At 43.4% G+C, this 23,736-nt stretch overlaps 1 protein-coding gene across 3 annotated transcripts in view; it reads left to right on the top strand.

The window, feature by feature from the left end:
- Window positions 1-23,736, top strand: part of adkb (adenosine kinase b) — a 139,187-nt gene that overhangs the window by 23,309 nt on the left and 92,142 nt on the right. For 2 of the 3 annotated variants that reach the window (XM_083787082.1, XM_083787083.1), the window contains exon 4: window positions 2,539-2,617. In XM_083787082.1, coding sequence (XP_083643208.1) covers window positions 2,539-2,617 — 79 coding nt within the window. Of the gene's footprint in view, window positions 1-2,538; window positions 2,618-5,299; window positions 5,413-23,736 lie in introns of those variants that run through there. The other variant, XM_083787084.1, reaches the window with a different exon arrangement.

The following is a 23,736-nucleotide window of genomic DNA, read 5'->3' on the forward strand; positions in this document are numbered from 1 at the left end:
GTGGACCCCCCCAACACATACACACACACACACACACACACACTTCTCTCTTGTGTTGAGACATGATATGCAGACGTTCTTTGAAGCAGAAAAAGGTTACTTTCACACTTCTTAGAAAGTCAGCCGTGTCTGGTTAAAAGTAGGTGCTGAAGTATTGAGAGACAATTTTCTATTTGCTGATAGGCTGTGGTGCAGTAAGTCATACATATTGTACAGTGTAACTGTAAGGTGACTGCCACCTATGCATCTGCCATTGTTAAATATACATTCTCAGTGTTGGCGTGGACACGGCTTATTCCCCCCTGTTCGACCGTACTATTGAAGCTTAACTCGACCAAACATGGAACCTTTGTCCCCCGAGTTCAGGCTGAACATGTTTGTTTCTTTAAACCCTGTGAAGGGAGAGGTGTAGTAGCCTGGCATTACACAGTGCAGACTTTACATGACTGGGGCCTTGGGGAGAACTGAACTTGGCTATTTCTTTTCCCTTTCTAAACAGCTCCCTCTGACTCAGTTCATTTAAGGTGGAATTACACAGAAAACCAGTAGGGAGGGAGGGTGTGGTGGACCTTGAACCATTTACCATGTCAGTTGGATTGTTTTCCCCCCAGTGTAAATACACTTTCAAATTGCCGTTTTTCAATTTGTAGTTGTAGGTTGGGGTGGGGGGGGGGACAACAAAAAAAAATCTGTCAAGGACCCCCTAATGTGGAACATCATCTTGACTGCAGTGAGGTCAATTTCCTTAGCCGCGTGGGCACGCTTATATTGCCAGCCGCTCTGGGAGGCTGTTTGTGCGAACGATGTGTAACGATACACATTATTCATGTTCCCGGCTCTCCAAAATAGAGGCTCCATGATCTCTGTGTGTAGCTCAGGCTTTGTATCATGTTATGTTATGAAGCATTGGAATATCCACAGCGATTGAGCTTTGCGATGGAAAAATCCAATAATGATAGAAGTAATACAGCACTGTGACTGTACGGTATACCCCGGGGGGTCTCTCTGTGTTTCTTTTTGCTTGATAACACCACATTTGTTTACTACCAGTTCCCCAAAAGTCTTCCCCCCTTGCTTTATTTATTGTGTTTAGTCTGCGTGCTGTCATCCTAAATCTTGCATCGCGGACGGTTCAAACAATTCATCAGATGGGGTCTCTCTCTAAACAAGTTATCTACTATAATATAAGTCGCTGTGTGCATGTGAAACTTGTAAAGCCTTCTCGCTGAATAATATAATAAACTTTATTTATATAGCACTTTTCAAAAACGGGTTTACAAAGTGCTTCACATACAGGACATAAACAGGCAATTAAACACACGGTAAAAGTGTTAATTTAACTCTTGAGAGTGTACCAATGGAACCAAAGGGACCCGTGAGGGTTGGGTCCATTTGTTACACTCTGAGAGTTATTAAATGGCTAAATTAACATTAAGGATTTTTACTGTGTAGGATCTGACTCCCTCTCTCTCTGCCAAAGAGATTACAAGAGTCTTGGCTTTAGTACAGTCATGGCATTCTGAGCGAGCGGTTCAAATTCTCTTATAAATGACTCTCCCTGCTCATCTTGCTTTAATATGGCTAACTACAACCATGTGGGGAAATGTTCCTTTTTCGCTTTTATCAAGCTAACATTCATGGCTTCAAGTGACTCTTTTTTTAAAAGTCCAGCAGCATTTGTGGTGAAGTATCCCCCGTTTAACAAAATCCAGCGTTTCCCTTCGGTCATTTAATTCTTTCCCCTTCTCCTTTTCAAGTTTACATAAACAACTTTCACCTGGGATGTCAGAGTTGGCGCTCGGTATAGTCAGCCACGTTTGATCTACTGTAGTGACAGAACTGTCCAGACTACTTCACAAGCAATAAAACATTGACTGTTTGATATTGTGCGTTTTACTCATAATGGATTGCAGGATTGAAATGAGGTGCACGATTGAAATTAAGTGCTTGATTAGTTAACAAAAAGGACTATGACTCACTGTCGGCTCCAGTTTCCCTGCTAAGAGGGAGACACACTTAACGCTCACTTATTCTATTCCACAGATCTCTTACTAAATCTACGCTATTTAAGCATGACTCATTTATTGTGCTTTCCAAACACAACAACATCCAAAACAAAGCTTTGTTTTCCTCTTTTTCCTTTTTAATACGATTGACATCAGCCCTGTGGAGGTCGCGTAAACATCATTTTACTGTCGCCGTTGTTTACAGCTGTTCTTCGACTGCATTTCTAGAAGAGCTCCCTGTAGTCTCTTATTGAATATAAACTATGCTGCAGAACCATCTTAAATTACACCTCTTTCCTGCTCCTTTTGCATGTTTTTCAATGCACTGAGTGTTGAGAACAGGTACTAGACCAATTCTGGTCCACATTATGTGTTGGCTGTACTGTAACTTACCAGGGGTTGAACCAGGCCTATTATTATTAGCTCTGGTCTTGAGTTTCCTGTTTACTAACTCTGAGGCATGCGGTTAACCTTCAGTGTTGTCTGCACATAAGACTTCCCATTCTTTACTTTTCTTTCCGTGTGTTTTCAGGTTTGAAGAAATTGTCAAGAGCAGCAGAGTTGAGTATCATGCCGGTGGTTCCACCCAGAACTCAGTGAAAATTGCCCAGGTTAGTCATTTCTGGCCTTTCTGAAGTGTGCCTGAATGTGTTTAGATAGATAGAATGTACAGCCGTGTGTGTGTGCCTGTAACCTTAGATTTGTCAGCCCAGGCAGCAGCCCAGGGAATACAGTGCAGAGCTGCATGGCAGCGTTGACATATTACAGTTTTAGGCGGTGCAAATTCATCAGACCTGCCACGGATAGAGAATGGAGGGAGGTGTAGGGGGGGGGGATTCATAATATTTGCAATGTTATCTAGTCGGCCTAATTTCCTGAGACGTATCAAACATCAATTAGGGAGAATTACAAGTAGATGTAATTAACATGTCACAACATATTATATCAAACAAACGCTGATCATCTCCCTTTGCTGTTACGCAGATTTGAGAATCTAAAGGAAATTGGTGATTGGCCAAATCTAAAATGGCAATCTGATTCTGAACTCGAGGAGATTATTCTCAGAATCTTTTTTTTATACAGACTTTAATAAATCTGTAAATTTGACATGCAGTGATTAGATGCTGATAAGGCTTTGGTCTGTTCACAATAAATAAAGAAAAGGCTTCCTGCTGAAAAATATATTCTCTGAGTGCAGAAGCTAATTGACAGGCTGATGTTTGTGAAAACACAGCCATTTCCTTGTGTGTGTGTGTGTGTGTGTGTGTGTGTTTTGTGTGTGCAACGTGTGTGCATGCGTGCGCGCGCTTGTGTGTGTGCGTGCGAGCGCTTGTGTGTGTGTTTTTAGCACGAGGGAGATAGCAAGAGAGCGAGGGAAAGGAAGGCAGGCCCTCGGGCTGCCAGCATCTCCACGCTTTGGAGACAGTAAACATCCTTTTTAAAAAGAGCGCAGAGCTCTGCACCTCCGTGCAAACACTCTTTAATTATGAAGATCAGAAGCATTTGCATAAACCTCACTCACTCCGGCTGCCATTAGCTGCCAACTCCATTTTATTCTCCGAGCAGCATCCCTCCTTCCCTCACTCTCCGCACCTCGGTTATTAAAAAAAAATAAACACACACAAATGTACGCGAATGCATTTCGTGGGAGGAAAAAACAAACAAAAAAACAAATCTGCTGGGCTCACTCTACCCACTTGAGCCAGTTAGTTTTGTGTCGAATACATCCTTGAAATTTCCTGAGCTCAAATGTTTTCGACAGATCATTCCCAGCCTTTTTGTAGCATTACATTTACTTTGGCCTCCTCGGTCGAGACGTCGCAGACCTTGACGAGGAGTTTTCATGTTGTATTTAAGGAGACATGGAAGGAACAGCCCTGCGGTGCCGTTCAACTCCCATGTGAAATCAGATGGGAAGGGGAGAATCTTGTTATTCAATGTCAGTGCTGAAGGGGAGAGTCTTGATGTTCCCCCCCTAGCCTCTGTGAGACGCGTTCGCTCAGCTAAATTGCTCTCAGAATGGCGTGGTGGAACCTGAGTCGAACTGCATTCTACTCTGTTTATTTGCCTATTTACCCCCTTCGGAGAGAAGATGTGGAGCCCATTCTGAAACGCTCACCATAACAAGGGTGTGTTTTCATCTTCATGTCTAAAAAGTCTCCAAAACGTTTTCCGTCAGTATACTATATATATTCCTTGAAGCGACGCCTTTTCCAGATCTCACTTTCAGGTTATGGCGTTCGTTTAAAAAAAGAAAAAGAAAATGTATAATGCATAACCGACTCCCAGATTATCACCTTGTAGCACCTGCGATATTTGAAAACTTCAAAACCTGCTGCATTGAGGAGAAGACGAACCTTCAAACACGGATGATATGCACCGCGGCGCTGAATCCACATCAAAGGGCTTCTGCGACTAAATGAGATGCTCCATCCAGGGCAGGTTTGCTCAGGAGCACCGGCGCCGCTGCTGGAGAGAAATGTTCAGAGGCCTTGCACAGGAATCACTAGCGCACGCTGGGAGAACCCAGGGTGTGGGAGGATCAATGCATCCACTGGTAGAACACTCCTTTCTCCAGAACCCAGCCGCTTCATCTGAACTGCTAATAGGTTAAATACTCCCCCGTTTCATTCTGGTTTCCGATGCCATCAAGGAAAAGAAGCAACAACAACAAACCCGGCTTAGAGGAGATGCAGAATCGATGGTAATTGGATTTGGTAAAACTGGAATTGACCAAATTGAAGCTCAGATGGATTTAAGTATTGTTTTCCGTTAACCACTAGTCTCCCCTCATCCCCTCGGATCGGGGATCGCTCACCGCAGTGTTTCTCGCTAGTCGTCAGTTGGTTGCACCCGGCGTGCTATCTTTAGCAGCGTGGAGTGTGGACCATATTTTTATTTGTATTTATTTATACTCCAGCGTTACAGCTCCGCTCATGACTTATCCACATTTAAACTAATATAAGCGCACATAGTGACACATTAGAAAGGTCCCCCACGGTAGATTTGTCAACACATTGGTGTTGCATGCTTGCTTCTCCTTCCTTTACCCGTGCAACCCACCACGGCTCCACAAATAAGCATTCGATATTTATTCAGAGCACTCGCACTGACAGCCAGTAAATTTGCATTGCTTGTAATGCAGACCTTCTCTGGCTTTTGATTCCTTCGGAAACGTGAGTGATAAAAGTGGGTTAGGTGTGTGTGTGTGGGGCGTGCGGGGGGGGGGGGGGGGGGGGGGAGACTTCAACAACAACACCATGCCCTGAAGGGGCATTCAGCATAAAGGCTACAGCTACCGGAGAGCTAGCAGAGCTGTAAGGTAACATATACCAGCGCTCTGTCACTCGCTCACATGTGCAGCTTCATACATCAAAGGCTACTGGTTCCACGGATATGGCGAGAGGTAGGTAGGGGAACAACACTCTCTCTCTCTCTCTCTCTCTCTCTCTCTCCTTCCAGTCATTTACACAGGCAATTTGGGGGGGGGGGGGGGTCATGGCTGTTCTGGTCACGTGATGCCAATGGTGGAAAAGGTAAGCATTTTGTACTTTGTACTTGTAAAAGTATCAATACTGCAATATAGAAATACTCTTATTACAAGTAAACGTGATAAAAAAATGACAAAAGCACAAAAGTATTCGTATCAAAATGTACCAAAAGTATAAAGTACTCTTTATGCAGAATATCCCATTTCAAGTTTCAAATGTATAAAACTCTTTTGAAAATAGCAGATCTACAAGCTCATTATATGTCTCATTGCGACGCATTGTGAGCTTGCAGATCGGCTATTTTTTTGTGATGTACGATATAATCGGTAGCAAATCGAAATAAGCCATATCAGCCATATCACCCATAAAAATGCGTAATGTATGTTTTGTAATAATAATCCAAATCCAGTATCAAACTGTCAAGTACAATATTTTGATTTTTGATGTAGTGGAGTAGAAGTGAAAGTATTGGATATTGGAAATACTCAAGTAAAGTATAAATGCCTCAAAACTGTACTACAGTACTTAAGTAATTGTACTCACTTTACACCACTGTTGCCGAGCATGCATGGTGTTCATCACACAGGTGGGAGGAGTCACATTGACTGCAGGGTTTGTATCAGGAAGGGCAGTCAATTCATTTAGACGAAACATCAAAGTCTCAATTCAAAGGAGCTTTATTGGCATGAGAAAGCATACGTTTCATTGCCAAAGCAAGTGTCAAAATACAATAAAAACAGTTGAAAATGGGGAAAGTATGTCACATTGCATCGTTATATATTGCACATGTTATACATGGTATAAAGCTTTTTTTTTTTAAACAAATGGCAGCATTTCTTTTGCAGTCACTTTGGGACAAATAGTAGCATTTTTTCTCACGACTATTTAAATAGTATACAAAAAACCCCCCTCAGATTTAAGATGTGTTTAAAGGTCGCAGCTCTGTTTACATGTGCAGTAGGTCTACTTGGTACAGATAGTAGTCCTTATTGTGGTTGTATTCCATTGGGTAGCCTTCTTTTGTCGCAACAGTTCACAAATCTTGCCGCTGTGTCTCCCAACGAACGTCTCCTTTAGGGCCCAGAGATTGAAGTCTGCGTGCGAGCTAGCTGAGGCCAGACAGCCTCGTAGAGAGTTATTGCTGCTACCTGCGAGCTAGATTATACTCTCAAATGCAAATGGCGTGCTTCTTGTAAACCGTGTGTTTTCATTATGATGCTCGCAAATCTGCCACATTGACATACTGTGCATTACCGTACGTGGTTTTTTAGCACTCACTGTAAAGTGACTGACTTGTACTGTAAATCAACAGGAATGGCTGATCTACTATATCGGCTCACAACATGCAACACGTGGTGTGTTTGTAGATCGGCCATTTTCTTCTACTTCAAAATTACTTTATTTTCCTTTCGGAACTTCATTTGTGCATTGGATAACGACGATCACAGACAAACACAGCCACAATATACACAGATGCAGTACGTATGTGTGTGTGTGTGTGTGTGTGTGTGTGTGTGTGTGTGTGTGTGTGTGGAGTTCGGGGTGGGGTGCGGGGTGATAAACATGTAAGTGTTTAACAGTTGGCCGACACCATCGTACGATGAAGTATACCGTAAATTGGGTTTAAGATTTCATTGTGGTTCTTTTTTTTACCCTCTCACACAGTGTACTAGCCGTGAACTTTATGGGGTGGAGGGAAAAAAAAGAAAATGAGTTGTGATTAACTATGTTCTCTCTCTTTATTTAGATTTTGTGTGATGTTTGCAGCCTACTTCATCAATTCCCCTACGATGTTTTAATTATTGTTTAGAAAGTTAAGGCTTTTGAAAAATCTCTGGTCTCTGTTATGGTTATGATGGCTGTTTAACATTTCCTCAAGTCTCTGCCAGTCGCGCAGAGGGTGAATTGGGGCCCAGGCTTGGATGTGAGCTCGGTGCTCTTAATTGGAAACGCATGTGCATTGCGCTGTTGAAAGTTCTATTTAAAAGAGAGAGGAAAAAAAGAAGGCAGAAAAATCCCACAGCAGTACAGAAAAGGCCCTCAACAGCTCATATTTTTTAGGGTTACTTAAATCTGGATTTGATGTCTTGTTGTAGGCATTGACTTATTTCTTGGGGTGGTGTGGAGGAGGGGGTCGGGAGGTTGAAAATATTCCATGACCTCATGTTTGGCTTTACAGCCCGTTTTGTTAAATAAATAAAGAAAAGCAAGTTGCCTCCATTTGAATGGGGCTAAAATCAAGAAATGCCTTCGTCTGTTACCACTTAGAGAAACGAGGACGGTTGAGGAGAAAAAAGGGGGGCCTTTGTGTTCAAACTCGTGCAGGAGGATGTGCTCGCCGTGTTGAGAAACTCCATTCACAACGTTGCTGTTTATTGCTTACATGCTTTTCGCACTTTTGATTGACTTTGATTCAGATATTGTTTGCCTGCAAGGAGATTTTGAGGGTCATTCTGAGACTCAACAGCGATTTAGTTTTTTGGGGGGGTCAGGGAATTTTGTACCAGGATTTAGTTGTTTATCACATCGAGTGTGCATGCGAGCGCTGAGCAGTGCTGTACAGTACGTAGCTGAGCTGTACGTGCAGCTGTGCTGAAATGAGCATGCTAATGACTGATTAAAACCCAAAGCCCTGGTGAGCCTTATAGGTTCTCGCCATCCAACTGGAGCTGCTCAAAAGTACATCTCTGTTGATGAAACAAAAGCCTCTTGTTTGTTCCAAGACGGGTTAATTCTTTGCCACCTACGATTAGTGCCAGCTCTAAGCTGTTTTCATGACATCCAGCCCTATTCTTCCTCATTCTCGAGCAGTGGAAGGTCACGGTCTATTAAGCTACTTCTGGGAGAAAGTAAGAGATGCAAGCCAAATGGACCCCCACACTCTTCTTATTTCATTCCCACCTCCACCACCGCCCGACATTCCAGGTGTGCATGTGTGTGCATGTGCGTCCCTCCATTGTTTTCCCCGGCACACCGCGGCGGGAGAACGGGAACGCCTCATTCGCTTTGATGAGCGATGTGCTCATGCATGGGTGTCGGTGTCACCCGCCATGTGGCAGCTGGGAAGTAACGGCGGCTCATGTCTTGTGTTGCCATTTACTCAATGATGAAGTGGAAGCACAGATCTCTGCTGGTTTCCTGAGATGTCTTCCCGCCTCCCCTCGGTCTCCACACCAGCTCCATTTCAGCAAGTGATCCCCCCATCGCAACTATATTGTGACTGTATGTCACTGTTAATACCATGGGTGTGTGTGTGTGTGCATGCATGTGTGTGTGTGCGATCATTGGCTGGGGGATCATGGAAGAGAGATTTGGTACATCAGCGATTTATACTTTCCCCCGTCTTTTTTTTTGTCCCTCTACACCAAATTTTGTTGAAAATGGCCAATCTACGAGCGTTGTAACTTGTCATTTGTTTTCCGGTTCAGGTTAAAATAACTACAGCAGGGCAAAATACATGACAGGCTACATGAGGCTGGCTTTAAGACTTAAAGCCCTTTAGTTTACGATAGTCAAAATAGATTCACTGCGGGAGTTTTTCACTAACCTTTGAAGAATCACCCGGTTGTGATTGTATAGCTCCATTTCACGAAAGTATGCCTTTAAAATAGTGCCTTCGTTTGTCATAGAGTCGAAAAATATTCCACGGTCCCGATCAACAACAACGGGGAATACAGCGGCATGGAGGCTGCCATTGCACTCCATAGACATTGCATTGTGCCTCGATTACCCTGAGAAGCCAGCATCAGTGATTTTATTTTTCTCAGTCACGTGATCCAAACATGTGACTTATCCTAGAGTGTCTGAGAAAAACCTTATGTCTTAAAAGTTATCAAAAACGATAAAATAAATAAAACACAACTCATGTAACTCAACTGTTTGGGAGGGAAAGAGGTCTTTATCAATTAATAGTATGTGATATCTAGGGTTCAGGTGGTTAACAGCTCTGCTCTTTGGGCGCGTTTCTGTTGCATGTATGGCATTGACGTCAATATTTTTGCTTTTGGGCAGAAACCAAAAGTCTAAAACGGTTACTTTTCAGGAATTATAAAAATGAAATCTGTGTTCCTGTGACGGCATTTTCACAATTTTTTGCGTGAAACTGTCACACAAAGTATAAAATAGGGCATTCATTTATACAACATTTTAAAAGATGAAATGCGATAGTACGGCGACGATATGAAGATGATTTATTTTTCTTCTTCCCTGGTTTGATTTTCGTATTCCTTCTAGTCGAGCCAGGTTTGCAGAGAGAAATGGCCAAAAAATGGACTGCACAGAACAGGGGGCTGATGTTCTGGAGAGGGGGACATGCGCTTGCATTTTTTTTGTGCGTAAAATGGCTTAATTTTTATTTTTACTTACTCACCAAACTTAAATACATTAGTTGTAATAGATATATTTGTCTGTATGTATACGTGTGTGTGTGTGTGTGTGTGTGTGTGGGTGTGTGTGTGTATATCTCTCTCTCACACACACACACACACACACACACACACACACACACACACACACACACACAGTATAGGCTACTTTTAAGAAAATGTATCTAAAAATCACACCCGTGTGAAGTGAGGGGCGCTCTTATCATTATACATCATCTCTGGAACAACTGAAGTTATGTGATTGGTTCGTCGATTTGCTCGTCTACTTATGACGTACATTTTCCCTTCATTGTCAATGGCATTTAGTGTTTGTTTCCATTTGTCATATTTGACGGACACGTGAGCTACTTTCTCCTTTCATTGTCAATGGCAAATATGAGACGTGTGGACCAAAGCTGTATATAGTAGGGGCTAGCGCCCCTCAAAAACAAACAAACCAAAGAAATTCCCCCACCACCAGGGTGTGTTGCATCCCCCCAGCACCCACTTCCAGCGTCACTGGCACAGGTGAGCACACTACGGCTGAAGCTAATTTGCTGTCAAATCTGCGACTTAATTTAACACACCAAAGGGAAGACATGGGGAGTAGATTGCGACTCATAAGTATGCATTGGAAGTATGCATTGGAAAGATGGTTGATTAACGTTTAGGGCTCGGGAGACTGACAGAACGACATATTCAATGAGTGCATGGAGGTTTCAGAAGCGGCAGAGGAACTGAATGTGATAGATCTACAAGCTCACATGTAGTGCGTGTCTGCTATTGCTTGTAGTTGTATATGAGCTTGTATTATCGATGTGCTATTTTCTTTGCGAAGAGATTTTGTGTAGAGGGAAAGAATCGGGGGGCCTAGTATAGTCCCCTGGGGTACTTCGGTCACCGATGTATAGGCTTATTCCTTTCTAGGCTCCGGAAGAAATGTAGTTGTACCACTGGCCTGCTGGATTTTCTTCTGTTGGTTGTGTGCGCACGCCCAGGCTCCAGGCTAGTTATGAGCAAAATTCAAAAGGACTTGGGGAAACAGACAGCCATGCACATAATCTGGCAGCTTTCTCATGTCAAATCACGGAGTGATGTATCTCGCAGGGTACTTGGTATGCCTGCCATGTTTTATTGTACAGTCAAGCACTTAAAGCCGGGGGCATGAAACCCAAGGCCGGTTTTATAGTTTGCTTTCCCTATATACTGTAGGTAAAAAACTAAAACCTGCAGTAAGGTAAAAACATGGTAATGGCGAATAATCAACGCAGCTGTAGCTAATAAAATGTATAATGGATGTGTTAAGTTTAGGTGTGCCCACAGCCATGGGTGTGCCAATGTGCAAACATACACGGTAGAGATAAATCTATATATCTTTTGCAGAAAGCTGTGTCTGACTCTCCCAACTATAACTCAGGCACCGCCAGGCCGCGCGAGTCAACAAATCAGCGTAGGGTTTCGTGTCACATACTGTAAGCCCTATTCTATTTTGTCATGCAACAAATGTCGAAATGAGCAGATCTCCAAACAATCCCGTTATGTATCCCATATTTGGAGATATCTGTGTCGATCTACTTTTGTCCCTTTTTATACCCATATTTGGACTGGAGATCCCTAATTAATATGACATACCGGGTACATCCCCGGTATAATATGGACATATTGCTTGGATCGCCGTTTCTGGCCAACTGGATATCCATATACAGTATGCCCATATATGGACATAACAGTCGGTGTGTCGGTTCTAGACGACCACATATCCGAACACCTCGGCGGTTGGCAGTTTGGCACCGCCTGCGCTCTCTCCAGTCCTTGCCAATGCACGAGCCAAGTTTGAAGTGGGTCAGTCACATATATACGCACATGGCCATATAATGGCATAGCGGTTGGATCTGTGGCTCTGGATAACCGGACCTCCATATATGCCTATATACTGTAGCCTATATGGTAGCCTGCACTAATAAGCCAGACTCGTATCACACTGTTCCAGCCGAAGGCAACTTCTTTTTTTGCCAAGGGCAGATTCTTATCTGGCTTATTAGCCAGGCTATATATATATATATATATATATATATATGTCTGAGTCAGGGTGACATAGGATTATTGAACATTATTGACAATTCTTTACTTGTATAATGACATGCCCAAAATGAGGACACCAGGGTGAAAGGGGTTCAAGACGGGGACTTGCATTAGCATTGGCGCTAACTAAGCTAAGGCAGAGGAATTTGTATAATGTTACGAACTATGGGCTGGAGTAGATTTCGAGCTGTTAAGACACTAAACAATGGATCATTAAAATAGCTGAATTATCTGTTGACATAGGTCAAGTGACTGATGAATGAATGGCTGATTGTGCGTTTATTACACAACTGTTCTACATGTCCTTGTGATTATTGAATGTGTGCCCCTCTCTCGTATTTCCCCCCGCAGAAGAACGACTAGCTGTGGCGGCAGTATTTATTTGGCACATTCTCAGCGTGCTCCCGCTCTCGTGGTTGGAAGTGTCGCATAGCAACTAAGAAAAAACAGCTTTAAATATTTTGGTTAAAAAGGGTTTCGAGAAAATACAGTGCAGACCGCAATTACCGTTCCTTACTCTAAAGTTCATAAGTTTAAAGAGCTCTGGTGTCATGCCACACATAGTAAAATAAATACTTGGGGTGCGGGATCGAGGTGTAACTTCTGAGAACTAATCTGCCCTCCCCTCTCCCCTTGCCAAATGCAATTGGCTTATACGTTGATAAGATAACACCTATAGGTATAATATTTATCAAATAAGTCCTGGTTTTGGATAATTCACACCTGTTTTGAAACAAACTACACCTCGTTGATGCAGGGGGGCATGGCATGCAGCTCCCTTCACTTTTTTTTCTTCTTTTTTTTTAACCCAACTGAGTACCTGTGACAGGATCGAAAAATGTGTAGGTGAGTGCAAATTTGAAGTGATGCGCCTCAGGAAAACGGATGGTGGATAGAGTGACGGGGAGAGAGAGGGGGGCGTGCAGAGAGAGAGAGAGAGAGAAGGCTGGATGACGCACAGCAGGTGACAGACAGACACTAATAGTAATGGCTCTTATCAGTTCCCTCGCTCCCCTCTTTTCACATGGGCTCTGACATTCTCCTCCTACTCCACCCCCTCCATCTAGCAGGGGGTGCTGCTGCTGCTGGGAGCTCGCTGGCTTGTGCAGCCGCCCGCTCAGACGGAAAGAGTCTGCCAAACACCGGTCCCCCTCTCACATATAAATTGCATCATTAACATCGCCTAGATTATTCCAAGCTCTCCCACCGGGGTTTGCGTGGCAGCATTGGCTCAACTTAACTATTTGACTCAACTGAAGACATTCGAGGTTTCCTGAGTGAGTTGGGTTCTGTGCCTCAGATGTGTGGTGAAATGCAAGCTGGCTGTATGCTCTCTTAAAGGTTTAAAACGCTTCCAAAGGCAAACTTTTGTGTGACTTTCACTCTCAGAGGCTCATTATACACTACAGTCTTAACATTGCTTTCGCTTCCCATCTCCGAGTTTCGGAAACTCAGAATTGTGAAACTAAAGAAAGATTGACAGCCAACAGAATAGCAGGTAAAAAAAAGGAAGAAATGTTACGTCCTAATAATTGTCCCTATAGTTGGAATTTCGTTTATTTTTTTTAGAAACTAGCCTGTGATCCACTTCCCCTCCGAGGGAGGTCCTTTTTAAGCCTTATTGATATCCACACTGAAGCTGGATGGAACTCCCTCCCTCAGATCAGTTGGCAATTAACTCTGTAATTACTAGCCGGGGTCAGGGTTAAGCTTCGAGTTAAAGGTTGGACCAGCAAACATTTTTATATGATCCTCTTAGTCTATTATCCTTCCTCACACTGTGCTACAAGGTTTTACCTCAGGAAGAGCATACATTACACACAAAGCCTCTCTTGGCAATTACTCTTCAATGATTATCCTCATGCTATATAGTCTATATGATTAATCTGAAATCCCCTCTGCCCCCCCCTGTCCAACTGCAGCCCCGTTCTCTCTCTCTCTCTGCTTACCATGCAAGTTTCATTTTCACCTGAACAAATGGCTCCTTTAGACAAAAAGTGCCAACCTTTTACTTTCACTGGCTGTTTGAGGGAGAAAAAAAAAAAGCCAGAGAGTGTGCAACCTCCTGCAGTAATAACAGACATCCCGATTCCCGACAAGGGGAAAAGGAGGGGTGGGGTCAGGGTGGCTGGTGGTGGGGGAGAGGGGGGGGGGGGTGCTTAATAGTGTTGAATAAAGGAACATTTATTTTTGTGCTTCGGCCTGTAACAGCCTGAGGAAATAGCTCAGTCTCTTGATCGGGAGCAAATCCTATTAACTTACAGTGCTCTCACTCAGGGTAATGGGCTCCACCTTGAGACTTGGGGAGAGCACTTTTCCCTCTGACACGCTGATACCAGTGTCTGGAGGGCTCGGCGATGGGGAGGACTAAGGCACTAGGCAAAGACTAATCAAGTCAACCAATCTGCCAGGGCCCGAGCAACAAGAAGTGAGGATGTTGATATCCCAACGAGCTCATTCAACAGGCCCCTTCACACGTTCTTAACCCAATACCAAAGGATCAGTGCACTGGATCAGTTCAAGATCGGGTTATTTGAGCCCCTGAGAATTGTAAAGTGATCCCCAAGCAGCTTTTCCTTTCTCAGGGAGTGATCAGAGCTGTCGGCCCTGGTAGAGACTGCAAGAGACCCAGCCAAAGGGAGCTCCAGGGGCCTCTATTCATTTCTATCCAGCAAGTGGAGTGTGTGTGTGTGTGTGTGTGTGTGTGTGTGTGTGTGTGGGGTGCGTGAGAGCTCTGTGTGCCTCGTGTGTAAAAGAGAAACTCAATTTACAGTATGTGGGTAACCGCTATCCGAAAGCCAACTTGTAGAGAAACTCCAATATATTTGTGTGTGTGTGTGTGTGTGTGTGTGTGTGACTTATGCGGTTTATTATTTTCTGTCAGGAATCTGATGTTTTGATGGCCGTAGTTAGTTCTAAAGCTGTCTCACACTGTAATTAGTAAACTGCGAGAACCATGGGAGAAATGGGAGCTCTGTATCAAAGCATAACCACTCTAATTAAGAGACACTATACTGCATTGGAAATTGCCATTGTGGGTGGCAAGTTGGCAACAAACGTCTTTTTGCAAAAAGCGGCAGCAGCAAATCACTGGTTTCCTCACACGTCTAACATCTTTTGGGTATATCGACACCTTTTTTCTGGCTTCCCACCAAAGTCTAACCCACCAAAGCCATTCTCATCTGAAGGCCAATTGTTGGTATCCTGTGAAATGGCTGCGTTCAATGCTATGTGACTCCACTGATGGATCGCCTCAGTCTGGGCCCGCTCATAAATCTGTGTTCAATGACATGTTCTTCTCCTGTCACTGTTACCCCTTGTGCTTGCTGTCATGCAGCTGTCTTATGTCTGCAGAGTTACTGTGCGCACCTGTCAGCCACAATTTATGGCAGCCAATTTGCTGTGTGCCATGGGAGTTGCAATTCTTTTTTTTATTTTTTATATAACTTTTTTTCCCCTTCCTTCACAGTGCTTTGTGCATTAGACACCGATATTGTCCTCTGTAATTTTCATTTTCCCTGGCCTGAGAGCTTGTGCATGGCAGTTTGCCTCAAATGAGCCCGTCGTTTAGCTTTGATTGAATGAATCATGACAAACAAAACGTTGCAGCAATTAGATATTTGTTTTGTTTTTATTGTTCTTCGTTTTCCACCAGGCGCTGCCACTAGCGCTCCCAGCTAGGATTATCGCCCCTAAAGAGGGTGCGGCAGTAACGAAATGACAGCCTCTCATGTCGAACAAGTCAAGCTGATTCAGTGAATATTGAAGAGGCTCCACACACACACGCCACATGTTCTTTTGCATGTTAAGGGAGCCGTGTTAACCGTGTTTTGATTTGCATCTCCTTAGCAATTAAGATAATATGTCCTAATTAGACTTTTAATGCACCGCTGTGAGATTTTTGATAATTGTGCAGAATTCTCCGCGGTGATTTTCTCTTTGCCTGCCTGTCTTTTTCGTGGATGAATTCATGCCTGATTAGATCATCGCTCTAATCAGATTTTGAGTTACACTGTAAGATATTTTCCCACATGCCTCTGTCAAGCTGAGCCTTCCAGTGTGATTGTAAAACAAGAGCTCCTTTTACATGACACACACACATGGTAGATGTAGACAGCGATATTTTATGCTCCACAGTCAGACAGTGTCCTGTGCCATGATTTTAATCCTGCCAAATTCTTCTCAAATACCTTGATGAAATCTGTTATTAATCCCCACTGAGTATGATGTAAGAGAAAAAATGGCCACCCTGTGAATACTTTTTTCCATCTGACATATTTGCAAAATGGCCACTGTGAGAATCTGGTCGATACATTACTCTAGTTGTAGTGGGCACCATATGTGGCTGTATTTTCTATATTTAGCTATCAATTGTTTCTGCCACAGTAAATTGGGAGAACTGTATAAAGTAGTTAAGTTAATTACTTGGGAGTCTGCTAGCAAGACCCCCTGACCTGCCTGTTCAGCACTTAATTGCTCCGGTTGTACCAAGTTAAAAGTGTCTCGTTAAGACCGGTGCCAAGGTTTTCTCACTCAGTTAGTCGATGCACATGAAGGTAAACAACACCAGCATCATTCCACACATCATACATGTTTCAGCAGAGTGCTGCCAGCCCCAGCAGCACAAACCGTGGCTGTTTTAATCTTTATTGCGTTGTTCTTCGCCGTGACGAGTTTCCTTGCTTCTCGTTTCCATTGAGACGTTAAACGTAGCCAATATTCCCCTTGGCCTTTTGACTATGATAGGACAAAAACAGTCAATATTGGCAGGAGAATATTTTCTTGTCCCGAGACCATCAATACTTGATGACGTTAACAAGCAGGATGCCAGAATGAACGAACACAGATCTGCGAGGGGAGGGAGAACAAAATAAACCTGAGACCCTTTTGTGGTGTGAAATTGCCCACCACAAAGGAATTAATGACGGATCCTTCCAGCATAATTGTCTAATTATGCCGGGCAGATGGGGCACTGCTTTAACTAGGACACATTGTGCTATACCTCTCCAGACTCTCTACAACAAAAGGCAAACCAGTGTGACAGCCTCTTCAGCAGCAAGCGAGTGGGAGGGAGAGAGAGCGATAGAAAAGAAAATAGAGAGAGAGAGAGTTGGGGGGGGGGGCGTGTGTTGGAGAGAGAGAGAGAGAGAGAGAGGGAGGGAGGGAAAAACTGGGTCTGTCACTGAGCCATTCCTCCACTCGATATGTTACCACAGAAACAAATGTATGGTGTAAACAGTGGCGCGGATCAAAGCTCCTGGGAGGTGAATCACTGCAGTGGTAATGAGGTTGGTTTACATGCTGCTTCTCAGCTTCCCGCGCCGGCAAACTCAATACTTAAACCCTCTAATTAAAGGAGAATCGGCCACTCGATAATTGATCACATTGGTTGCCTCGGCGTACGCACGCCGCACACTGTAAGACTTCACACCACTGTTTATTAGAGCTGTCTGCCCCGCTTTGTCCCCTGGGGTGGAAGAGAGGTGGTGGATGTCAGCGGGGCGGGGAGGGGAGGGAGTGGAGAGGAGAGGAGATGGGTAAACATGTCGAGGAATTAAATCAAGCGTTCCCACAAAGGTATAGGGCTGCACAGTTAATCGAACACATCAGGATTTTTATGCTTCACTATGCTGTGATCGTGAAACTTGACGAATGATTCAAATGTTTTATTTGGTCTGCATTTGCACCTTGCCCTCATCATCTCCTCACCATTACAAAGGGGTTAATAACCAGAACAGTGTGAACAGTGTATCTCTCCATCCATCAGGCTGAAGAGAGCTCCGTACACCATTACATAACCAATGACATGACACCCATAAGCACAATGAGCAACACATGAAGAAAATGTCACAAACTCAAACATAATAATTAAATAGTTGTGATGAATAATCATGATGACAATATTAAGCAAAGCAATCTGGCTAATGTACCGCGGTACATGTTTAAAATAGCCGTTTAGATTTCTTTGCCAACATTTTAAATCCACGTGCATTAGCTTGACTTTTCTGTCTTTGACCATTTTCTATAGAACTCAACTTTCACATGTTATAATGAAACGAACGATGCTTAAATATAGACTTATTTCTAAACAATTAACGGCAGTCTGTTTTTTGAAGCGGGCTTGTCTCTGTGAGAAGGTCAACTATTGAGCAGATCTCACAATTACCCCGTGGCTAAGGGGGGCCTGCCCAAGGACAACCATAAGTCAAGAGATCGGACGGAGTAAAGGGACTGATTAATGTAACCTAAATGAATCCTGTAGGGAAATAAGACTGGGACTAAAGGTGTGAAAATGTTATTGTGATGATGAGGGAAGAGCGGAGGAAATGGGGTTACGGTAGAAAGAAACACGACATGTATGTGCAGTAAACGGGGTTAGAATAAATGCGCCAAACGCACCTGCAGAGCAGACAGAGCTATTTATTCCAGACGATCCTGAACAGGTGCGGCTGCATGGACTAAGACGTACAACTCTGATCACCCTGTTGAGCTAATTTCTTGTGATGTTTTGTTTTAGTTTTTCTAGTTCTTAGGAATATAGTAGTGGCATGCAAATGATTCTTCTGTGTAACTGAAGGCTGAAGGCTTTGACCTCGGTTCATTCAATCTGTTACAGATTTATTTGGCAATGAACTGATGCATAACATTAACTTACAATTAAGTGTGTGCGTGTGTGCGGGTATTGCATTCTACTGTAGGTTCCCAACTTGCATCGTTCCCAAGTATAGGCCGGTGGCCGACGGGCACAGGTCTAGTCCCTGTTAATAATTTGTATTACCGGTAGTTCCGCCATCCTGAACTTCTATGACCTTCTATGATTCTTAATAGCTGTCTATTTCGGGAACCTCACAGGAAACACAAATGTATAATGCATGCAATGTACTTATATCAGATGAACCTTGTTGGTGTACTCGGACTACTCACCATCTTATTTATACTCTTACGCTATTTGGAGTCATCTGACCCTGAGGCAAGTAATAGTGTTTTTACTTGTTTTGATGTTTGTTGTTTTTGGCTGATCCATCCTGCCATGTCTACACTGGCAGTGACCCATTTGGCATCTCACCGGAGGGAAACGCATTATTATTATTACTACAAAGTGGGTGTGACTTCCTAATGCCCATCAAAGTGCTGCTTTGCATCTTTTTTTTGGAATTCCAGTGGCTGACAGCTTTTAGCGATTTTTTTCCGGCAGCCTTTTTTTAATTAACTTGACTGTAACATGATGTGCTCCAAATTGTCACTAGCAGCGTGAATGGAACTGTTGTTACCCATACAATTCATAATGTTGAAAGAAGCTAACATACATAGCATACATTTTGATGGGCGCTAGCCCCTCCTCTGCCCAGCTTTGAGTGTCTGCATAAACACAATTGAAGACAAAAGTGTGTAAACACAAACGGACAAAAGTGAGGAGACAAATTGTGGCGTGTTTGGGTGGGAGATGTGCCAGATTCTTTTGAGAATGAGATGATGTATGATGATAAGAGCGCCCGTCGCTTTACACAGGTGTGTTTTTTTTAAGTGGTGCAACCTCTTCAAGAAACCGCAATGTCCATCCCTGGTTGTGTACCTGAGTCCCTAATTATGTACAGTATGTGATATATGTTTAGGGTACCAACACGGGGTGCTGTTGCACCACTTACTTCAGACTGGTCTGATTTTTTTTTTCATTTCAAAACATTATTACTTGCTACTTGCAAGGTGGCCCCTTATTGGCTGTTGATGGTGGCGTAACCAAGGTACGTTTCAAGGTTGGTAAAAGGTCAATAAGGGGTCTAAAGGATTTAGAACTAAATGCCTAAATTGTAAATTGTAAATTGTAGAACAGTAGTTGTAATAGACATTAGTTAGTAGCAGTACTTGCACGCTCTGCTTGCGCACAAGTAGGCCATGTATGGCCTACTTCTGTGCAAGGCGCAAGTTGGCACCTCAACAGAGTGCATTTCTAGTTTATTCTTGAAAGGACATTGAGTTAGTAGAAGTAGAATACTTTATTGGCATCTTACAGGTTTTTTTTCCTCTCGCTACAGCAGGCGTGAAGACAAGTGAACTTAAGTTTATTGAACTTGGTAAACCGACTACTCGAAGCCTAGTTTTTATTTCAAGGATGCGAGACGGACACATATCTGTCCTGCCGTGTTGTTGTAGAAATGACCTTGGCTCTTGTGTAAAAGCCTTCTTTCTGTCAGATTCCTATAGGCAAAGAGCTGCACATACTGCACTCTGACTGTAGTGTTGACTCCAAACTCATTGAACCTGCAGAGCCAAAGCCAACAGGGCAGCCGGGGTGTGGACACTGTGCTGCCCAACTTGGTTTGCGCTTTTCCTTTTTACAAGTAAAGCCGGCTCGCTCCAGAATTCTTGCTCTCTCACTCTCGACTCTAAATGGTGCCTCTGCTCCCTGAGCTCCACTTTGAAGGTTTGAGTTTCACATGAGTTTAAATATGTTTATTCAATGTGAAACAAATATATGAATTAGATTCAGATACTATACTGCGTGTATGGGTTATGAAAACCATTCAGACGATATGTTCCAGTAAATATCCAACGTGGGCCGGGGGAGACTCATGGTGAATCAGGCTTTGGCACAAGTTTTTTTTTTTTTTAAGATTATTGCGGGACTGTAATTGTGCGGAGGAAAAAAAATGCATGTGAAATGGAGTTTGAGTGAGATCAAGTTCAGGTTTTTGGCACGGGGAAAGGCTTGCTGGCACACAGAACAATATCTAAATAGAATTCACATTTTTCACTCAAGATAGATTTAACTGGAGTGCATTGTCCTTTCTGGCTCAGCAACCAAGCTGTCTCGAAATGTGAAAGGCGCAGCCACAGAGTTTCAGCGTATTAACTTTATTGGCACACAGGGTGTTGTATCTGGCAAGGAAAATCCATTTTGAGAGATGTTTTGATATACGAAGTGCATCTGCCACAGCCCTTAGTATTTTCTCTTAACCTGCAAAGCGTTAAATAGGCCAATAATTTTTCCCCTTCTTTTTTTCCTTCTGGGTTTATAAACCAGGCAGGGATACAGTACCAAATCATTAGCATGGATGGGGTCCAGTGTCCTAATGGCAAACAGGCAGCCTTATGTGACATTGTTATTACAGCAATCTGCGGGAACAGGGAGGAGGCTAAGACATTTTATATTTGATTCATAGGCTAGCTTGAATTTATGTCCTGACTCACAATAGGAACGCAACTGATCTTTGCCCAAATTCTCACACAGAAGGGCCCCCGAGCATCTGCTCTTGGAAACATCTCTGTATCAAACGGAGTTCCTTGTGGGTTCTTTTTTTTTTCTTCCACCCGTATTGCTTAAACCGCCAGGAATTTACACCTGTAGGGGATATAGCTTTACTATGTCTGTTGGACTCCGTTCAAGTCTGTGTCCCGAGAGAGAAAATTATCAAATGATAATAACCAAATGAAATACGCTGCTCTGTGGGTAGATTATAGAGCAACGGGTCACATGGTGATCACTTTGTGGTGTTTATTAAGGAGCTCTGAAATAATCTATTAGTGTACTTATGAATGCAAGGCTAGAATTAAGTTATCATTGGTTTATTATAGCCTTAAACGGCTCTTTGATGGCCTACTGTGTATGGCCAGTGGCGTGGCATGGATATAAACAACTTTTTATTTGCTAAGCTAAAGTACCGTTATTTATTACTATACTGGTTCCTTCTCCAATAGCACGATGACGAGGGCAGGAATATACTGCCTACTGTCACTCCTGCTCCTTGTTGTGAGCATGCCAGTTAACCCATGTAGACCCGAGGTCCATTCTACAAAATGTCTTCTAAATCATGTTTCTACAGTATGTCAGTGGTGTGACATCAAAACCTTTTGATGTCAAGGACGGCCGTCGACCCCCATCTCAAAATATATTGTTCCAGTGACACCCCCACCCCCCCACCCCCCCACCCCCACCAGAAGCAAAGATTTGAGTTAAAAACACTTTTTAGAAAAATAATAAATAATAAAAATAATGGTTAAAGTGGTTGTTAAACACTAAAGTGACACAGATGCGTTCCAGGTCTTAACGGCTTAATCCCTGAAACATTGTAGACTTGCGTTATCTGCTCTGAAATGATGATACAAATACCATTCTTTATGGTTTGGGTAATAACTGCCTTATTTTTCATAGAGAGGGAGCACGAGGTATTATTTATCACTGGCTGTGTTCATGGCGATTAATGATGCATAAATCTGTCGGAGTTGCCTGGCGTACAGCTGGTACCAGCTGAAGGAATCTGGAAGGTTATCAGCCCCATAAATCCCCAAGTTCTTCCACTGTTGTTTGTCACGACACAGTGCCGCAGCTATAGTAGTTATGACTGTTCAAGCTTGTATTCTACCTCTCTTCTGTACGCCGTCAAGGGGAGGAAAAAACACACAGCTTGTTTAAGCTGCCAGTTGATAAGGTGGAATTTGATAGCAACAACCTCAAAGTTCAAAGCGGTGCAACTGTTCTTAAATCTTCTTCTTATTACAGTGTAGGTTGACTCTCTGTCTGCTTCCAGCTGGATGATCTGGGGCACAGATAAGCAGTGCACTCTCTCTCTCTCTCTCTCTCTCTCTCTCCCTCTCCCGCCAGTGATGTTGGCTCTCTCCAACAAGAGCTTGGAACGTCTGTCTGTGCAGTGCAGTCTTGCATTTTAACTGCGTTTCGTCAAATTGCCGTCCCCCATCTCCGTTATGTCTATAAAGGGCAAAATTAAATTGGGTGTGCAGACTGTTACAATTACAGTCTATATTACCAACCCAATAGCAGCAGCGGGAGTACTTTCATCATGGCGTATATTCTTTCTGCGTATAATTTATTGAATGAACTGCCCCTTTTAACTTGCCAAGCAGGAGGAAACCATCCATGCATTGTCCGTTGCAGGATCAGGCAGAAAGGAAGATTCAGTCTATTAGTGCAATGATGGGGCCTTTTACTGCGACAGGCACGCTGATTGAATGGCATCCTCCTCAAGGTCAGGCCCGAGTTAAGAGCTTTTTTCTGCTTACCTGTGCAGCCGGCCGGCCACAGAATCTGCACACAAACTGCCTTTACACCGTCGGGGCTTAGTAAGCGGAGAAGCGGCTCATCGCCGATATTTCCAACCGGTAACACGAAGGGAAACTCCTTTGCCTGCAGAAAAAAAGGACACAAAGGCATGATGAGTAATCTGATAAGTGAGATCTCGCTACAGTGCGTGAAGAAGACATGGGGAATGTTGTTCTCAAATGGTTTAGCCGTGGGCCAAATCATATCCTGCCATTGTGACGCTGTCAAATAAAGCGCTCTGTTACACGTGAATCAGGCGCTCAGTGAAACACACAGATGGGGGTCAAGAGTCATGTGTGGGAGCACGACGGCTTTTGTCTGCTTTTCCCCGGAACGAGGCGATATCTGTCCGCGTCAATCTGGTTTCTCCTTGAACATGTAAACGTCTGAGTACAATAATGGCCGCATGGGCACCATTAACCGTGTTTATTATATATAGGATATACCGCATAAGCGGCTTACTTGAAAGAGACCTACATATACACGATGTAATCTTTGTTAAAGCGATGTATGGCTGTGTTGTTGGTGGGTCAACATGACAACAATGGATCTAAGAGGAGATTAGGATCATGGTGTCTAGAGAGTGGGGCGCTTTTATTGTCTGGGAGGACAGACGAGAGACATCTTTATTGTCATCTCGGCGATATAGGAAATCATCTTGCGCTTGATGCAGTCACTCAGGCGCTCACTTAAGCCTATACTTTCTCAGAGCAAGCTAATGTTTTGGGAGTGAATTT

This window comes from Protomyctophum parallelum (genome assembly GCF_964188405.1).
Source record: "Protomyctophum parallelum genome assembly, chromosome: 17".
Lineage (NCBI taxonomy): Eukaryota > Metazoa > Chordata > Actinopteri > Myctophiformes > Myctophidae > Protomyctophum > Protomyctophum parallelum.